The sequence below is a fragment of the Salvelinus alpinus genome, chromosome 25 (assembly GCF_045679555.1).
Source record: "Salvelinus alpinus chromosome 25, SLU_Salpinus.1, whole genome shotgun sequence".
Classification (NCBI taxonomy): domain Eukaryota; kingdom Metazoa; phylum Chordata; class Actinopteri; order Salmoniformes; family Salmonidae; genus Salvelinus; species Salvelinus alpinus.
Genome location: NC_092110.1, coordinates 41,476,087 through 41,490,870, shown reverse-complemented (window position 1 = coordinate 41,490,870; position 14,784 = coordinate 41,476,087). Strand labels below are relative to the sequence as shown.

At 42.3% G+C, this 14,784-nt stretch overlaps 2 protein-coding genes across 5 annotated transcripts in view; one reads left to right on the top strand and one right to left on the bottom strand.

The window, feature by feature from the left end:
• Positions 1–2,995, bottom strand: part of nin (ninein (GSK3B interacting protein)) — an 85,133-nt gene extending 82,138 nt beyond the window's left edge. For both annotated transcript variants that reach the window (XM_071366802.1, XM_071366803.1), the window contains exon 1: positions 2,718–2,995. The gene's annotated coding sequence lies outside the window, so the exon portion shown is untranslated. The remainder of the gene's footprint in view (positions 1–2,717) is intronic.
• Positions 2,996–3,071: 76 nt separating this feature from the next.
• On the top strand, positions 3,072–14,784 carry LOC139553975 (lysophosphatidylserine lipase ABHD12-like). 3 transcript variants are annotated; one of them, XM_071366811.1, is made up of 14 exons: positions 3,072–3,156; positions 3,616–3,809; positions 4,128–4,249; positions 4,473–4,578; positions 5,815–5,934; positions 6,457–6,487; positions 6,577–6,622; positions 7,049–7,178; positions 7,612–7,649; positions 10,027–10,172; positions 10,407–10,489; positions 13,001–13,079; positions 13,249–13,382; positions 14,514–14,784. In XM_071366811.1, the coding sequence occupies exons 2-14, from the start codon at positions 3,688–3,690 to the stop codon at positions 14,560–14,562; spliced, it is 1,206 nt and encodes a 401-aa protein (XP_071222912.1). In that variant the 5' UTR covers positions 3,072–3,156; positions 3,616–3,687; the 3' UTR covers positions 14,563–14,784. The 3 variants fall into 3 exon arrangements, with proteins under 3 accessions (XP_071222912.1, XP_071222914.1, XP_071222913.1); XM_071366813.1 differs by having other exon boundaries at positions 13,249–13,427; XM_071366812.1 differs by lacking the exon at positions 3,072–3,156 and adding an exon at positions 3,225–3,313.

The following is a 14,784-nucleotide window of genomic DNA, read 5'->3' as shown; positions in this document are numbered from 1 at the left end:
ATAGTGTACCAATAATTAACCTAACCATAGTATACCCATTATTAACCTAACCATAGTATACCCATTATTAACCTTTATTATACCCATTATTAACCTAACCATAGTATACCCATTATTAACCTAACCATAGTATACCCATTATTAACCTAACCATAGTATACCCATTATTAACCTTTATTATACCCATTATTAACCTAACCATAGTATACCCATTATTATACCCATTATTAACCTAACCATAGTATACCCATTATTAACCTAACCATAGTATACCCATTAATAACCTTTATTATACCCATTATTAACCTAACCATAGTATACCCATTAATAACCTTTATTATACCCATTATTAACCTAACCATAGTATACCCATTATTAACCTTTATTATACCCATTATTAACCTGGGGCGAACAAATTATTTATTTAATAAAAAAGCCTAAAACAGTCTACACCAGTCAACACAGGCACTGCTATATGGGATGATAAATAAGATGGTGGCTGATACAAGTTAGCTCGTCTTGTCTGTAGCAGAGAAACGTCTCTCTCTGTCCGCCTCCGCCTGCTCGCTTCCATCTCACCGGCACCTACGCAGCTGTAGAGCGCCAGCCTCTCAGGGAATAATTTTTTTTTTTTTTTAATGATACTATTCAAATAGTGAACTTATTTCAAACCCCCATCCCTACACCACACACACGCGTACGTAAACATACTGCTACCCCAGGGTAGAGATAAGTAGCTTTGGTACCACCCACCTACTTCCCAAGCTGCCCGTTGTCCTAGTGACGACATCGTGGTCCTTCATAGAAGCCAGCATTAGCCAGGTGTCCCCTCCTCCTCCAGCTCCTCCAGAGAGTCCCTATTCAACTCAGACAATGGGCTGTCCAAACCATACGGCCCGTCCCAAACGGCATCCTATTCCCTATATAGCGCACTTACTTTTGACCAGGTAGGATGCAATTTGGGACGCATCCATAAATCAGTGTTCTTCAGCTTCTGCATCTGCACATCTCATTCAAGTGAACCGTGATTGCTGGTTTAGCAACATGGCCAGCTGATCACACATGAATCCCGTCGCCAGCTAGTCAACTACCGTCATAAGATCACAGTAAAAAACAAAAACAAGACAAAGACCAGGACGCGTGTTCACAAAGCAACTCCAGAGTAGTCGTGATGATCTAGGATCTGTCTGATCTAACAGGTCAAACTGATCCGAGATCAGCACTCGTACTCCACGGGCCCTGACTTGACAAGTTGTGATTTTATATTTTTCTAGAAGGCTCTAAGCTGTCAATAAAATAGACCCGTAGCTCCAAAGGGCTTGACCCCTACAGTGGGTCACTGTGACTGTAGATTGACGGCTGTCGTTACAGAATCAGGACCAAAGCAGAGAAGATTGGCGCAGGGGAATCGGCAGACAAGGTTAATCTGGACACCTGCTGCATCATATGTTTGGTCGTCCCACTCCCTGAGTGTAGACCTACTGACTGATCTACTGACTGATCTACTGACGGATCTACTGACTGATCTACTGACTGATCTACTGACGGATCTACTGACGGATCTACCGACCGAGCTACCGACCGTTCTACTGACTGAGCTACTCACTACCAGAGATCCCTGTGATGATTCAGAATCATCATGCCAGACAATAAAAACAGTGTCCAAAATGGCACCACATTCCCTATATAGTGCACTACTTTTGACTAAGGGCCCATTTGGCTCTGGTCAAAAGTAGTGCACTACATACATAGTGAAAAGGGTGCCATTTGTGACAGTAAATAAAATTTGCACATACACGTATTTAACCATGTGCTATTGTTTTCGATGTAACCAAGTAGAAATGCGTCCATATATCTCATAAAAAGGGTCTACCAGTAATATTTAAATGTCAATGATTTACAGTCCACCAAGACAGTCTTGATTAAACAACATCTGTCTGTCTGTTGAGTGAAAACGTACATCGCAACAGGTGCAACAAGCCATCAATCAGTACACGCAAAAGATGCATAACATCAAACACCATAATGTTATGATTCACAGTTTTTTTTTTAAAGTAAGAAATTACATTTTGTTTAATACATTTACAGCACTTTCATGTGAATGTTAAACTGTGCTGGGAATGTTTACAAAACAAAACGTATTTATTGGCAATGACCATGCACCGATATACGATTGTCATAATAAAGACGAAATTACAGGATGAAGCTAAATACTACTTATCTAACACTAATATTACTAATCTGACAAATCCAAAGAGTACTATAGTCTTCCCTGGGCAGCTAGCTAGGGACAAAGGACTCCTAGTCTATTAACCCATGCACCGATTCCGTTTTTATCAACGTGTTGCGACCAAGTAAGCAGGCTATTCTGCTTGTTACGTTGTAGCAACGTGATTGTAAAATAGATACACTTGTAACGTGGCACTTTACTGGAGGCTCTGTCAAATGTGTTAATATGGAACTGTCTCAAAGCATCATCATCACAAAACAACGGCTTAGTATGTCAATGTCCAGCCAAGGTAAAGAAAAGTGTTTGAAGAAAGAACAAGTGAATCTGGGACAAGTTGAAATGTCGTCGGCGGGGGTTCGACAGGCTACAAAAGCTAAACTAGACTGTTTCTCTTTATCAGCCTTTTGTGATCATTATAGCCTACAGGCAATCCAAGTAAGTTGACATATTATTATATATTTTTGTTTTACAATTGCTACAAACTTACCCACAGAAACTCCACTGAGTCGAAGGCTGCCTATCCCCTCTTCTCTGGTTGAATTTTAGGGAGACCGTTACGGAAGTTTCAGAACCGTTCGTCCTTCCATAAAAAAAAAATGTTTTGAATTTCTCTCAAATAAACCCTTCCTGAAACGTATTGATAAAACTCCTTATTTGGGGCTAGCGTAACCCAGGTAACCTACGGTATTTTATACTTCTGTTGTCAAACGGTTTGTTCTCGTTGAGCAGGCTAAAATACCTCCCGAGTCAGCTGCATCTCTCCTTTAGGATTTTGAAAAGCTCCTCGGAGAGGAAGGGGTGGTGACGCATTGAAAAGCTCTGAGTCGCACGGATGCAGTCACTGGCGCGCCGCGTTCACAGGAGTTGGAATTCCTCTTCTTCAAGGCCCCGACACTTTTCACAGGCAACAATTCATCTGTTTAGAAGTACGTGTTTAATATGAAACGAGGGCATCACATTTTTTTTTATGGTTAAAAATATATATATAGACACATACCAAACTTTGCATATAATTGAATAGCCTAAATAGGCCTACATTTTAAATAAAACATGCCTTCATAACATTGAAAACCTAATAAAACAGTAAGGTGCTTTAGTTTTTGGCATGAGTGTAATCTAAACAGTGTAGTATGAGTGAAAGACAGTGAATAGCTGTAATTCTCTTTATTTGACCTGTAATTAGTAGGCATCTTGATTTCCCTCTCCTCTGTAGCCTGCTGTTGTCAAACAAAACTCATATCCCTGTGTGTGTGTGTGTGTGTGTGCGTGTGTGTGTGTGAAGCCTAATCAACATGTTAACGTTTATTAGCCTTTTCAGCCAATCAGCTTCCTATTACACAGAGGCAACCCTTCACCTCATATTTCCCAATCCTTCCCGTCACCAGGAAGAAAAACCTACATGTTCTCTCGACAATTTCTGTCAGTAAATTCTCTGCAGTTTAGTTTACACTTCAAAAATGAGGAAAACAGTTGATACAGACAACGAAACTAAGACCACGGACAACAAGGAAACCCCAGGGTCTGAAAATAAGAAGTCTTACTGCAAACGGAATACTGTTACAAGTGAACGGTCACACTAGTAAGTACTGTAGCCTTCATGTTCCCGAAGCCAGCCTCTAGTACTGTATTTTCACTTGTTTCAGTGTTGTCATAGCTAACCTTGTCGCCAGGATCAATTGCAGAGAGAGAGCCAGCCGTCTGGTGGACTAACATGTATTGTAAAGTTGTTATAATGCACGGCTACTATTGTTTTGTCCTGTTATAAGGCCTCTCTTGCATGTTCACACCATTTTCAACGGCATCCGTCTACCTCATAAGTCTAAAGTCAATGAAAGCCAGAGTGTCAAAAGATACATTTCCATTTTGGACAATAAAGTTTTCTTATCTTATCTTACAGTTCTCCGTGGTTATCCATTCTGAAGAAGACGATCTTACTGCAGTGTATCGTCTACATCTCTCTGCCTGTCTTACTCGGCCTGTTTCCATGGATACTAGGCCATGTTGTCTTTTCTCACTGGTGTACGTTGAGGAGTTCAGTCTGACCCTATTGAAAATTGACATGGTGTAAAATTATGAAATTACATCATTGAACGTTGCTTCTGCCTATGCTGCACACCGTATTGATTGTATATACAGCAAACTACTATGTGTGTTCTGTAATATTATTGCATGGGATGATCAGACTGGTAGGAACTGAATAAAGAATGATAACTTATTTTTGTTTTGAAATCTGTTAAATCAGTAAGGTTTCCGTACCTTGTGGACCTGACCAGTCCAGCAGAGCTCTCCCTGAACCACACTCTAAACTTTTACCTCAGTCCAGAGGAGGGGATCTCACTGGGTGTATGGTAAGTCAGTGGATACATCTCAAATAGGCACCCTATTCCCTACATAGTGCACTACTTTTGACCCTAAAATGGCACCCTATTCCCTACATAGTGCACTACTTTTGACCCTAAAATGGCACCCTATTCCCTACATAGTGCACTACTTTTGACCCTAAAATGGCACCCTATTCCCTACATAGTGCACTACTTTTGACCCTAAAATGGCACCCTATTCCCTACATAGTGCACTACTTTTGACCCTAAAATGGCATCCTATTCCCTACATAGTGCACTACTTTTGACCCTAAAATGGCACCCTATTCCCTACATAGTGCACTACTTTTGACCCGAAAATGGCACCCTATTCCCTACATAGTGCACTACTTTTGACCGGGGCCCATAGGGGATCCCATTGTTGTTTTCACCAGGCAAGTGTTTTTTCAAATCATTGCGGACGGGTATACTACAAAACATTATCAAGGAGTGAGCCAGCTAATTTTGATAAACAACCCAAAATATCAACTGATTATCAGGTTCGTTAAGAAAACTAAACTTCAACATATGTTTTTGTTTGTTAAGTCAATAAGACCATGTCCATTTGAAGCTTTTCTTTCTTTCTTTCTTTCTTTCTAAAAAAAAAGAAAGTTATTTCAGAATATTTTGGCAAGTTAACTCATTGATTCTGCTTTCCAGAGGCAGTTTGTAACTCGATAGTGAGTGTTGCAACCGAGGACAGGCGATTTTTACTCACTACGTGCTTCAGCACCCGGCGGTCCCGTTTTGTGAGCTTGTGTGGCCTACCACTTCCCGGCTGAGCCGTTGTTTCTCCTAAACGTTTCCACTTCACAATAACAACACTTACAGTTGACCGGGGGCAGCTCTAGCAGGGCAGAAATTTGATGAACTGACTTGTTGGAAAGGTGGCATCCTATGACGGTGCCACTTTGAAAGTCACTGAGCTCTTCAGTACGAGCCATTCTACTGACAATGTTTGTCTATGGAGACTGTATGGCTGTGTGCTCGATTTTATACACCTGTCAGCAATGGGTGTGGCTGAAATAGCCAAATTTGAAGGGGTGTCCACATACTTTTGTATATATAGTGTATGTGATCGTGTCTCAGTGCAATCAAGCTTTGAAATTAATGTTATTTTCAAATACAATCTGTTTTTGGGCTTAGTTGTGGTTACATAAGTGTAAAAAGTAACTTAAGTAACTTCACTCTGCACTGTTTGTTTGTGCTGTCTGTGTCTCTTAGGCATACGGTTCCCGACAGCCAATGGGAGAAGGCCCAGGGGGCCGGCCCTGAGTGGTACAGTGAGACTCTGGGAGATGGTTCTCCTGTTATCATCTATCTCCACGGCAACGTGGGCTCCAGGTGGGTCTAGTGTTGGGGTAGAGACCCTGTGTGTATCCTAAATGGAACCCTATTCCCTATATAGTGCACTACATTTGACCAGAGCCCTATGGGTGAGGGAGGTATGGTCAAAAGTAGTGCACTATATAGGGAATAGGGGGCCATTTGGGATGCACATCCTGGTAGACACTCCTAATGAAGTCCAGTGGGTATTATTACATCATCAGGGTCATGTTCATTAGGGAACACCGTGGTAAAATGTTTTGGAAATAGAAAATTAGTGTTCCTTTTGGGAAAATAAGAACATGTTCCCTGTTTCAGTACATTTTCTTCCATTTTGTGTCTAATGAATACATCCCAGTAGTCACTTGTTTGATTCTTAGTTTCGAGATGAAGTAAATCAGTGACATCCCTTGGTTTATTCCACAGATATATCATAGCCATACCAGTGTTGTTTCAATGAATGAGAAGGAGCTTTTTTTGTTGTTGTTTTGTTTTATGTTATTAAAACTCTCAAACTGTCCTGTCCTGTCATGTCCAAAGGGCCATAAACCACAGAGTGGAACTTGTGAAGGTACTGTATATTGTTCTAGTCTGAAATAATAGATTTTGGGAGTATTGGTTAAAATAAGGATGTCCTAACCAAGCCTGTCTATTTTCTAGATCCTAAGTGCAGCAGGGTATCATGTACTGTCACTGGACTACAGAGGTAAGCACAAATAAAAATGTATATACACATATATTGTCATATTTCCCTGGCCATTACAAAAAACTCAGATGTGTCAAATAATCCCGTAAGGTATGGCGATTTGACATGTAAATAAAAATTCATTGATGTATGAATTCATTAATTCATTCCAAAAATAGGACTTCATGTAGTTAACAATTTGTAAGTCGCTCTGGATAAGAGCGTCTGCTAAATGACTTAAATGTAAATTTAAATGTTAACGTAGTGTTGCTCTCTTAGATGTCTGGAGCGTGGAGATAAATATTTAATATTTTACATCTTTCTTTTTTTTTTCGCATCAGATTTGTTGTCATGGTAGCAGAGTGGAAATATAGTCTACCCAGGGTGAAAGCAGCCATTGTGACATCATGAATCAAAGGACTGCTTTCTCACCTTGCCTCCCTCCAGGTTATGGAGATTCCAGTGGGGAACCCAGTGAGGTTGGGATGACCTCTGACGCCCTCTATCTGTACCAGTGGGTAAAGACACGCAGCAGGACCAGCCAGGTCTGTCTGTGGGGACATTCCTTGGGCACTGGGTGAGTGAGTCTCTCTTGGCATTTTGCTTTTTTTTTTGTTGAAACATTTGGGCCCAATATCAATCAATCAATCAAATGTATTTATTAAGCCCTTCTTACATCATCTGATGTCTCAAAGTGCTGTAAAGAAACCCAACCTAAAACACCAAACAGCAAGCAATGCAGGTGTAGAAGCATCTCAAATGGACTCCTAAGACTTACGCATCTGTGGAGCTCTGAGAATATTTGACAAGTTTAACCTATCTGCTAGTATCTCCACCCTGCCCTCTGATAGGTTAGGTGGAAGGTTCAACATTGGTTATACTAATCAAAATTATCTTTAGATCTCCACAAGTGCAGAGGGTTTAAGGCTTAGCGGCCAATTTGGGATTCACCCTGGGTTTCATTCTAGACTCTTTTCCCCAAAATGGAGACGTGTGAACTCTCTCCGCAGGGTGGCCACCAACACTGCTGTAAAGATACAGGAACAGGGTGAGTTACTCCCTCCATCTCCAGACAGTTCCCTCACCAGCTCCAGACAGTTCCCTCACCAGCTCCAGACAGTTCCCTCACCAGCTCCAGACAGTTCCTCCACCAGCTCCAGACAGTTCCTCCACCAGCTCCAGACAGTTCCTCCACCAGCTCCAGACAGTTCCTCCACCAGCTCCAGACAGTTCATTCACCAGCTCCAGACAGTTCCTACGCCAATCAAATATGTTTTTCAATCCATGACAGGGAAAAGTGTGGAGAATCGGACATATAGTTTGTCAGTGGTGATGAACAAAGTCAGAAGTCTTCAGATCAAAGTGAGCGGACTCTGATAAAGGTTTAGTTAGTTCAGTCATACCTCAATAGGTGGACTGTGGGCCGGACCCAGAACGGAGGTCAATACCGTCAACAAAAAAAACAAAAAAACCTGCAGGAAATTAGGTTTAAAACTGCTAACTTTTCTCTCTGCCAACAAGAGGGGTTGTGAATAGTTTGGGTTACGAGCTGGGGGGTTTGTTACTACGCCGATAAATTACAATATCGAACCGGACCTTTGCCATCTAGGACATTTGAGCATTTCTGATCTAGTTCGTTTATCTACCTTCACAGCTACCATTGATTTTTGATTCCCCAATTTATTCATCTGATTTGGAGGTGCACTCAATTGTTATTTTTCCTGTTGTTTTCAACGTCAGTGACCGGTCTTGATAGCCTGCGTGCCAGTCTGTTTGCGCTGCCAACGTCAGTGACCGGTCTTGATAGCCTGCGTGCCAGTCTGTTTGCGCTGCCAACGTCAGTGACCGGTCTTGATAGCCTGCGTGCCAGTCTGTTTGCGCTGCCAACGTCAGTGACCGGTCTTGATAGCCTGCGTGCCAGTCTGTTTGCGCTGCCAACGTCAGTGACCGGTCTTGATAGCCTGCGTGCCAGTCTGTTTGCGCTGCCAACGTCAGTGACCGGTCTTGATAGCCTGCGTGCCAGTCTGTTTGCGCTGCCAACGTCAGTGACCGGTCTTGATAGCCTGCGTGCCAGTCTGTTTGCGCTGCCAACGTCAGTGACCGGTCTTGATAGCCTGCGTGCCAGTCTGTTTGCGCTGCCAACGTCAGTGACTGGCCTCAACGCAATCTCAACGTTCAGTATGCAGCTGGAGTTTATGCAAGGGTTCCACTGATAGAACCTCTATTAAAAAGCATGACACCCCACTAAAATGTGTAGAGGTGCTGACTGAGGGAGAATAAAATGTATAAAAGAAAAAGAGACACACGCTCCAAACAATTTAAAGCGATGCTTTGTATCATTTCAGCCAGTAGTTTTGATAGTGGTGCTCAAAAAGCCAAACCGGGTCCCTGTTTTTTGTGTACTACGTCCTCCATTTCATATGTAATTTTACATCCTGCTTTTTGGTTTGCAATTCGTATATTATACACACAGTACCAGTCAAAAGTTTAGACACACCTACTCATTCCAGGGATTTTCTTTATTTTTACTATTTTCTACATTGTAGAATTATAGTGAAGACATCACCACTATGAAATAACACATATGAAATCGTGTAGTAACTAAAATATTTTATATTTTATATTATTCAAAGAAGCCACCCCTTGCCTTGATGACAGCATTGCATGAGTAGGTGTGTCCAAACTGGTACTGTGTAATATATATATATATATGTGTTACAAATTTGTTGTGCTTTAAGATCCCGGACTGTATCTTTAATGGGTAAACATACATTTTTGGCATGCAGTTCAAGCATTCATTATGTAACTCTAAAGAAGTCACTGATTGAACATAACATTAATAATGGATCTATGACAAAAATGTTTGTCTTGACATGTTTACATGTTTGTCTTGACATGTTTCCATGTTTGTCTTGACATGTTTCCATGTTTGTCTTGACATGTTTCCATGTTTGTCATGACATGTTTCCATGTTTGTATTGACATGTTTCCATGTTTGTCATTACATGTTTCCATGTTTGTATTGACATGTTTCCAGGTTTGTCATGACATGTTTCCATGTTTGTATTGACATGTTTCCATGTTTGTCTTGACATGTTTCCATGTTTGTCTTGACATGTTTCCATGTTTGTCTTGACATGTTTACATGTTTCTCATGACATGTTTACATGTTTGTCTTGACATGTTTCCATGTTTGTCTTGACATGTTTCCATGTTTGTCATGACATGTTTCCATGTTTGTATTGACATGTTTCCATGTTTGTCATTACATGTTTCCATGTTTGTATTGACATGTTTCCAGGTTTGTCATGACATGTTTCCATGTTTGTATTGACATGTTTCCATGTTTGTCTTGACATGTTTCCATGTTTGTCTTGACATGTTTCCATGTTTGTCTTGACATGTTTCCATGTTCGGCTTGACAGCAATGGAGTTGGCAAGAGAAAGAGCACGTGATCTGAGGGACGTAACACAAGCAGATCTGGAGCCAAGCTATGCTGTTGATGGTGTGATCCTGGAGGCTCCGTACACCAATATGGAGGAGGAAGTCGCCAGCCATCCCCTCAGCATGGTGAGGTGTCTCTCTCACTCTTGTCCGTCTGCCTATCTGCCTGCCTGCGGCCTTGTGTAACAGTGTGTTATTGCACTATGAAACCCAGAGATGGCTTAATTTCCCCGTTTCACAAGAATGATTCAGCAATCCATCCATCTCCTTCCTGTATATTTGACCCATATCGCTCTTCTCTAGGACTAGTTAAGCTCAAAACATTTCTGAACTGATTTTGTTGTTCCCTTCTCTATTCAGATGTATCAGTGTCTTCCAGGTTTTGAGAGCGTTCTTCATCACGTCATGCAAAGCAACAACATGGTGTTTGCTAACGATGAAAAGTAAGTACTGCCTGTGTTACCAAAGCAACAACATGGTGTTTGCTAACGATGAAAAGTAAGTACTACCTGTGTTACCAAAGCAACAACATGGTGTTTGCTAACGATGAAAAGTAAGTACTACCTGTGTTACCAAAGCAACAACATGGTGTTTGCTAACAATGAAAAGTAAGTACTGCCTGTGTTACCAAAGCAACAACATGGTGTTTGCTAACGATGAAAAGTAAGTACTGCCTGTGTTACCAAAGCAACAACATGGTGTTTGCTAACGATGAAAAGTAAGTACTGCCTGTGTTACCATAACAACATAGGTTGAGGAGGGCTGTGTCCCATAGTGCACTACTGTATAGTGCCACACATTTTGACCTATAGGGCTCTGGTCAAGAGGTAGTGCACTGCACTATATAAAATCAAATGTTATTGGTCACATGCGCCAAATACAACCTTACAGTGAAATACTTAGGAGCCCTTAACCAACAATGCAGAGTTAAAAAATAAAAATGGAAATAGCCTCATTATTGTTTTTGTGTTACTATCTACACGGAGTACCAGTACCGAGTCAATGTGCAGGGGTACCGGGTAATAGCACGGCTATATACAAGGAGTACCAGTACTGAGTCAATGTGCAGGGGTACCAGGTAATAACATGGCTATATACAAGGAATACCAGTACCGAGTCAATGTGCAGGGGTACCAGGTAGTTGAGGTAATACAGTATGTTCATGTGGGTAGGGGTAAAAGTGACTAGGCAATCAGGATAGATAATAAAACAGTAGCAGCTTATGGGAAGAGTGAAAGCGTCTACTGTGGCGTCAATATGCATTTGTGTTTTGTGTGTGTTAGTGTATGTAGTGTGTGTGTTGGAGTGTCAGTGTAGTATGTGTGAGTGTGTGGGTAGAGCCAGTGGTTGTACATAGAGACAGTGAGGGTGTGGGTAGAGTCCAGTGGGTGTACAGAGAGACAGTGAGGGTGTACAGAGAGACAGTGAGGGTGTGGGTAGAGTCCAGTGGGTGTACAGATAGACAGTGAGGGTGTACATAGAGCCAGTGGGTGTACAGAGAGACAGTGAGGGTGTACATAGAGCCAGTGGGTGTACATAGAGACAGTGAGGGTGTACAGAGAGACAGTGAGGGTGTACAGAGAGACAGTGAGTGTGTACAGAGTGTCCAGTGGGTGTACAGAGAGACAGTGGGTGTACAGAGAGACAGTGAGGGTGTACAGAGAGACAGTGAGGGTGTACAGAGAGACAGTGAGGGTGTACAGAGAGACAGTGAGGGTGTACAGAGAGACAGTGAGGGTGTACAGAGAGACAGTGGGTGTACAGAGAGCCAGTGAGGGTGTACAGAGAGACAGTGGGTGTACATAGAGACAGTGAGGGTGTACATAGAGACAGTGAGGGTGTACATAGAGACAGTGAGGGTGTACATAGAGACAGTGAGGGTGTACATAGAGACAGTGAGGGTGTATATAGAGACAGTGGGTGTACAGAGAGACAGTGAGGGTGTACAGAGAGACAGCGAGGGTGTACAGAGAGACAGTGGGTGTACAGAGAGAACAGTCTGAGACTTGGTTGGCTGGAGTCTGACAATATTTAGGGCCTTCCTCTTTTATTTATTATTTTATTTAACTAGGCAAGTCCTCTAACAGCGCCTGGTACAGATGTCCTGGAAGGCAGGGATTTCGGCCCCAGTGATGTACTGGGCTGTACACACTACCCCCTATATCGCCTTGCGGTCAAATATTTTTTTGCCTCCAGAATGGGAAGAGGCGTTGTCATGCCCTCTTCACGACTGTGTTGATGTGTGTGGACCATGATAGATCCTTAGTGATGTGGACACAGAGGAACTTGAAACTCTCGACCCGCTCCACTACAGCGCCGTCAATGTGAATGGGGGCGTGATCGGCCCTCCGTACCCTGTAGTCCACGATCAGATCCTTTGTCTTTATAGGCAATAGGGTGCCATTTGGAATGCAGCCCTACTCTGGTAGCTGGAATCCTCTAATCTCGTACTGTAGCTAGAATCCTCTAATCTCGTACTGTAGCTAGAATCCTCTAATCTCGTACTGTAGCTAGAATCCTCTAATCTCGTACTGTAGCTGGAATCCTCTAATCTCGTACTGTAGCTACTCCTCTAATCTCGTACTGTAGCTAGAATCCTCTAATCTCATACTGTAGCTAGAATCCTCTAATCTCGTACTGTAGCTAGAATCCTCTAATCTCGTACTGTAGCTAGAATCCTCTAATCTCGTACTGTAGCTAGAATCCTCTAATCTCGTACTGTAGCTACTCCTCTAATCTCGTACTGTAGCTAGACTCCTGTAATCTCGTACTGTAGCTAGAATCCTGTAATCTCGTACTGTAGCTAGACTCCTAATCTCGTACTGTAGCTGGAATCCTCTAATCTCGTACTGTAGCTAGACTCCTATAATCTCATACTGTAGCTACTCCTCTAATCTCGTACTGTAGCTAGAACCTACTGACGTTGTGTTATTGTGTTTGCTTTATGCTTTAAGTTTAAAGACCTTGACCACTCGTGTCCTTTTCCTACACGCTGAGGATGACAATGTGGTTCCTTTTTACATGGGCCAGAAGGTACGTAACATACTGATCTTGTAGAAATTAAAGACATTTAGTGATTTAGAGAAAGTTGTTAAATCCAACCCATACATCGATGTGTGCACTGTTACTATACTATAGTAGAATGAGCTAGAATGTATGTATATGTGTGTATATGTGTGTGTGTGTGTGTGTATCTTCCCAGCTGTACCAGATTGCACTTCAAGCCCCTAGACAACGGTATGCAGAGGACCAGGTGCGCATGGTATCCTACAGTGAATCCTTGGGATACTCACACAACTATATCTATTTGGATCCTAACCTGGCCAGTGTGGTTGGGTAAGTTATATATATCCATCACTCCAACCTGGCCAGTGTGGTTGGGTAAGTTATATATATCCATCACTCCAACCTGGACAGTGTGGTTGGGTAAGTTATATATATCCATCACTCCAACCTGGACAGTGTGGTTGGGTAAGTTATATATATCCATCACTCCAACCTGGACAGTGTGGTTGGGTAAGTTATATATATCCATCACTCCAACCTGGACAGTGTGGTTGGGTAAGTTATATATATCCATCACTCCAACCTGGACAGTGTGGTTGGGTAAATTATATATTCATCCTTGCCAATAATGGACACAACTTGTGTTGATCCAAAGTTAAAGTACAAAATACGAATACCAAAATGGCTGCCTGCGTCCCAAATGGCGCCCTAGTCACTGAGTGGACAAAACATTAAGAACACCTGCTCTTTCCATGACATAGACTGACCAGGTGAATCCAGGTGAACGCTATGATCCCTTATTGATGTCTCTTGTTAAATCCACTTCAAATCAGTGTAGATGAAAGGGAGGCGGCAGGTTAAAGAAGGATTTTTAAGCCTTGAGACATGGATTGTGTATATGTGTGTCATTCAGAGGGTGAATGGCCAAGACAAAATATTTACTGTAAGTGCCTTTGAACGGGGTCTGTTAGTAGGTGCCAGCCGCACCGGCTTGAGTTTGTCAAGAACTGCAACGCTGCTGGGTTTCCTGTGTGTATCAAGAACTGCAACGATACACACAGGAAACCCAGCATCAAGAATGGTCCATCACCCAAAGGACATCCAGCCAACTGGACACAACTGTGGGAAGCATTGGAGTCAACATGGACCAGCATCCCTGTGGAACACTTGAGACACCTTGTAGAGTCCATGCCCCCGACAAATTGAGGCTGTTCTGAGGACAAAAAGGGGGCATCTCAATATTAGGAAGGTGTTCCTAATGTTTTGTACACTCAGTGTATAGTGCACTACTTTTAACAAGAGCCCTATGGACCCAGGTCCCAAAGTAGTGCACTATACAAGACACCATTTGGGTCTCACACAGGTTGTTTATATGAGATTAACAAGGACGGGGTCAAGTTCAGAATAAGGGATATTCACTGTCTTGAAAATGATTTGGGTTTCATGTGCTTTTCTCCGCAGGCGGTTTCTACAAAGCAAGAAGAACATTGATAGACCGATAGTCCGGTGAGTCGGCGACATTTTAGGAGAAGAGCTGCCCACTGTAAAAAAAACAAAAACAGAACGGAACATTTACACATACAGCATTGCCTGTTCATGGTCTTTGTGAGATCCTTGTTCCTCACTCAAAACTTTCAACAAGGGCCGTGTCCATGTGTCAGTTTGTGTATTGCACTAGTCTCTCATAGTTGTCAGTGACTGTATGAATTACAATTAAAAAGCTTGAACAACA

Coding starts and splice junctions, on each gene's coding strand:
- LOC139553975 (XM_071366811.1), top strand. CDS start 3,688: ATGAGGAAAACAGTTGATACAGACAACGAAACTAAGACCACGGACAAC. Junction 7,650..10,026: donor TGTAAAGATACAGGAACAGG/GTGAGTTACTCC, acceptor TCGGCTTGACAG/CAATGGAGTTGGCAAGAGAA. Junction 13,080..13,248: donor CTTTTTACATGGGCCAGAAG/GTACGTAACATA, acceptor GTATCTTCCCAG/CTGTACCAGATTGCACTTCA.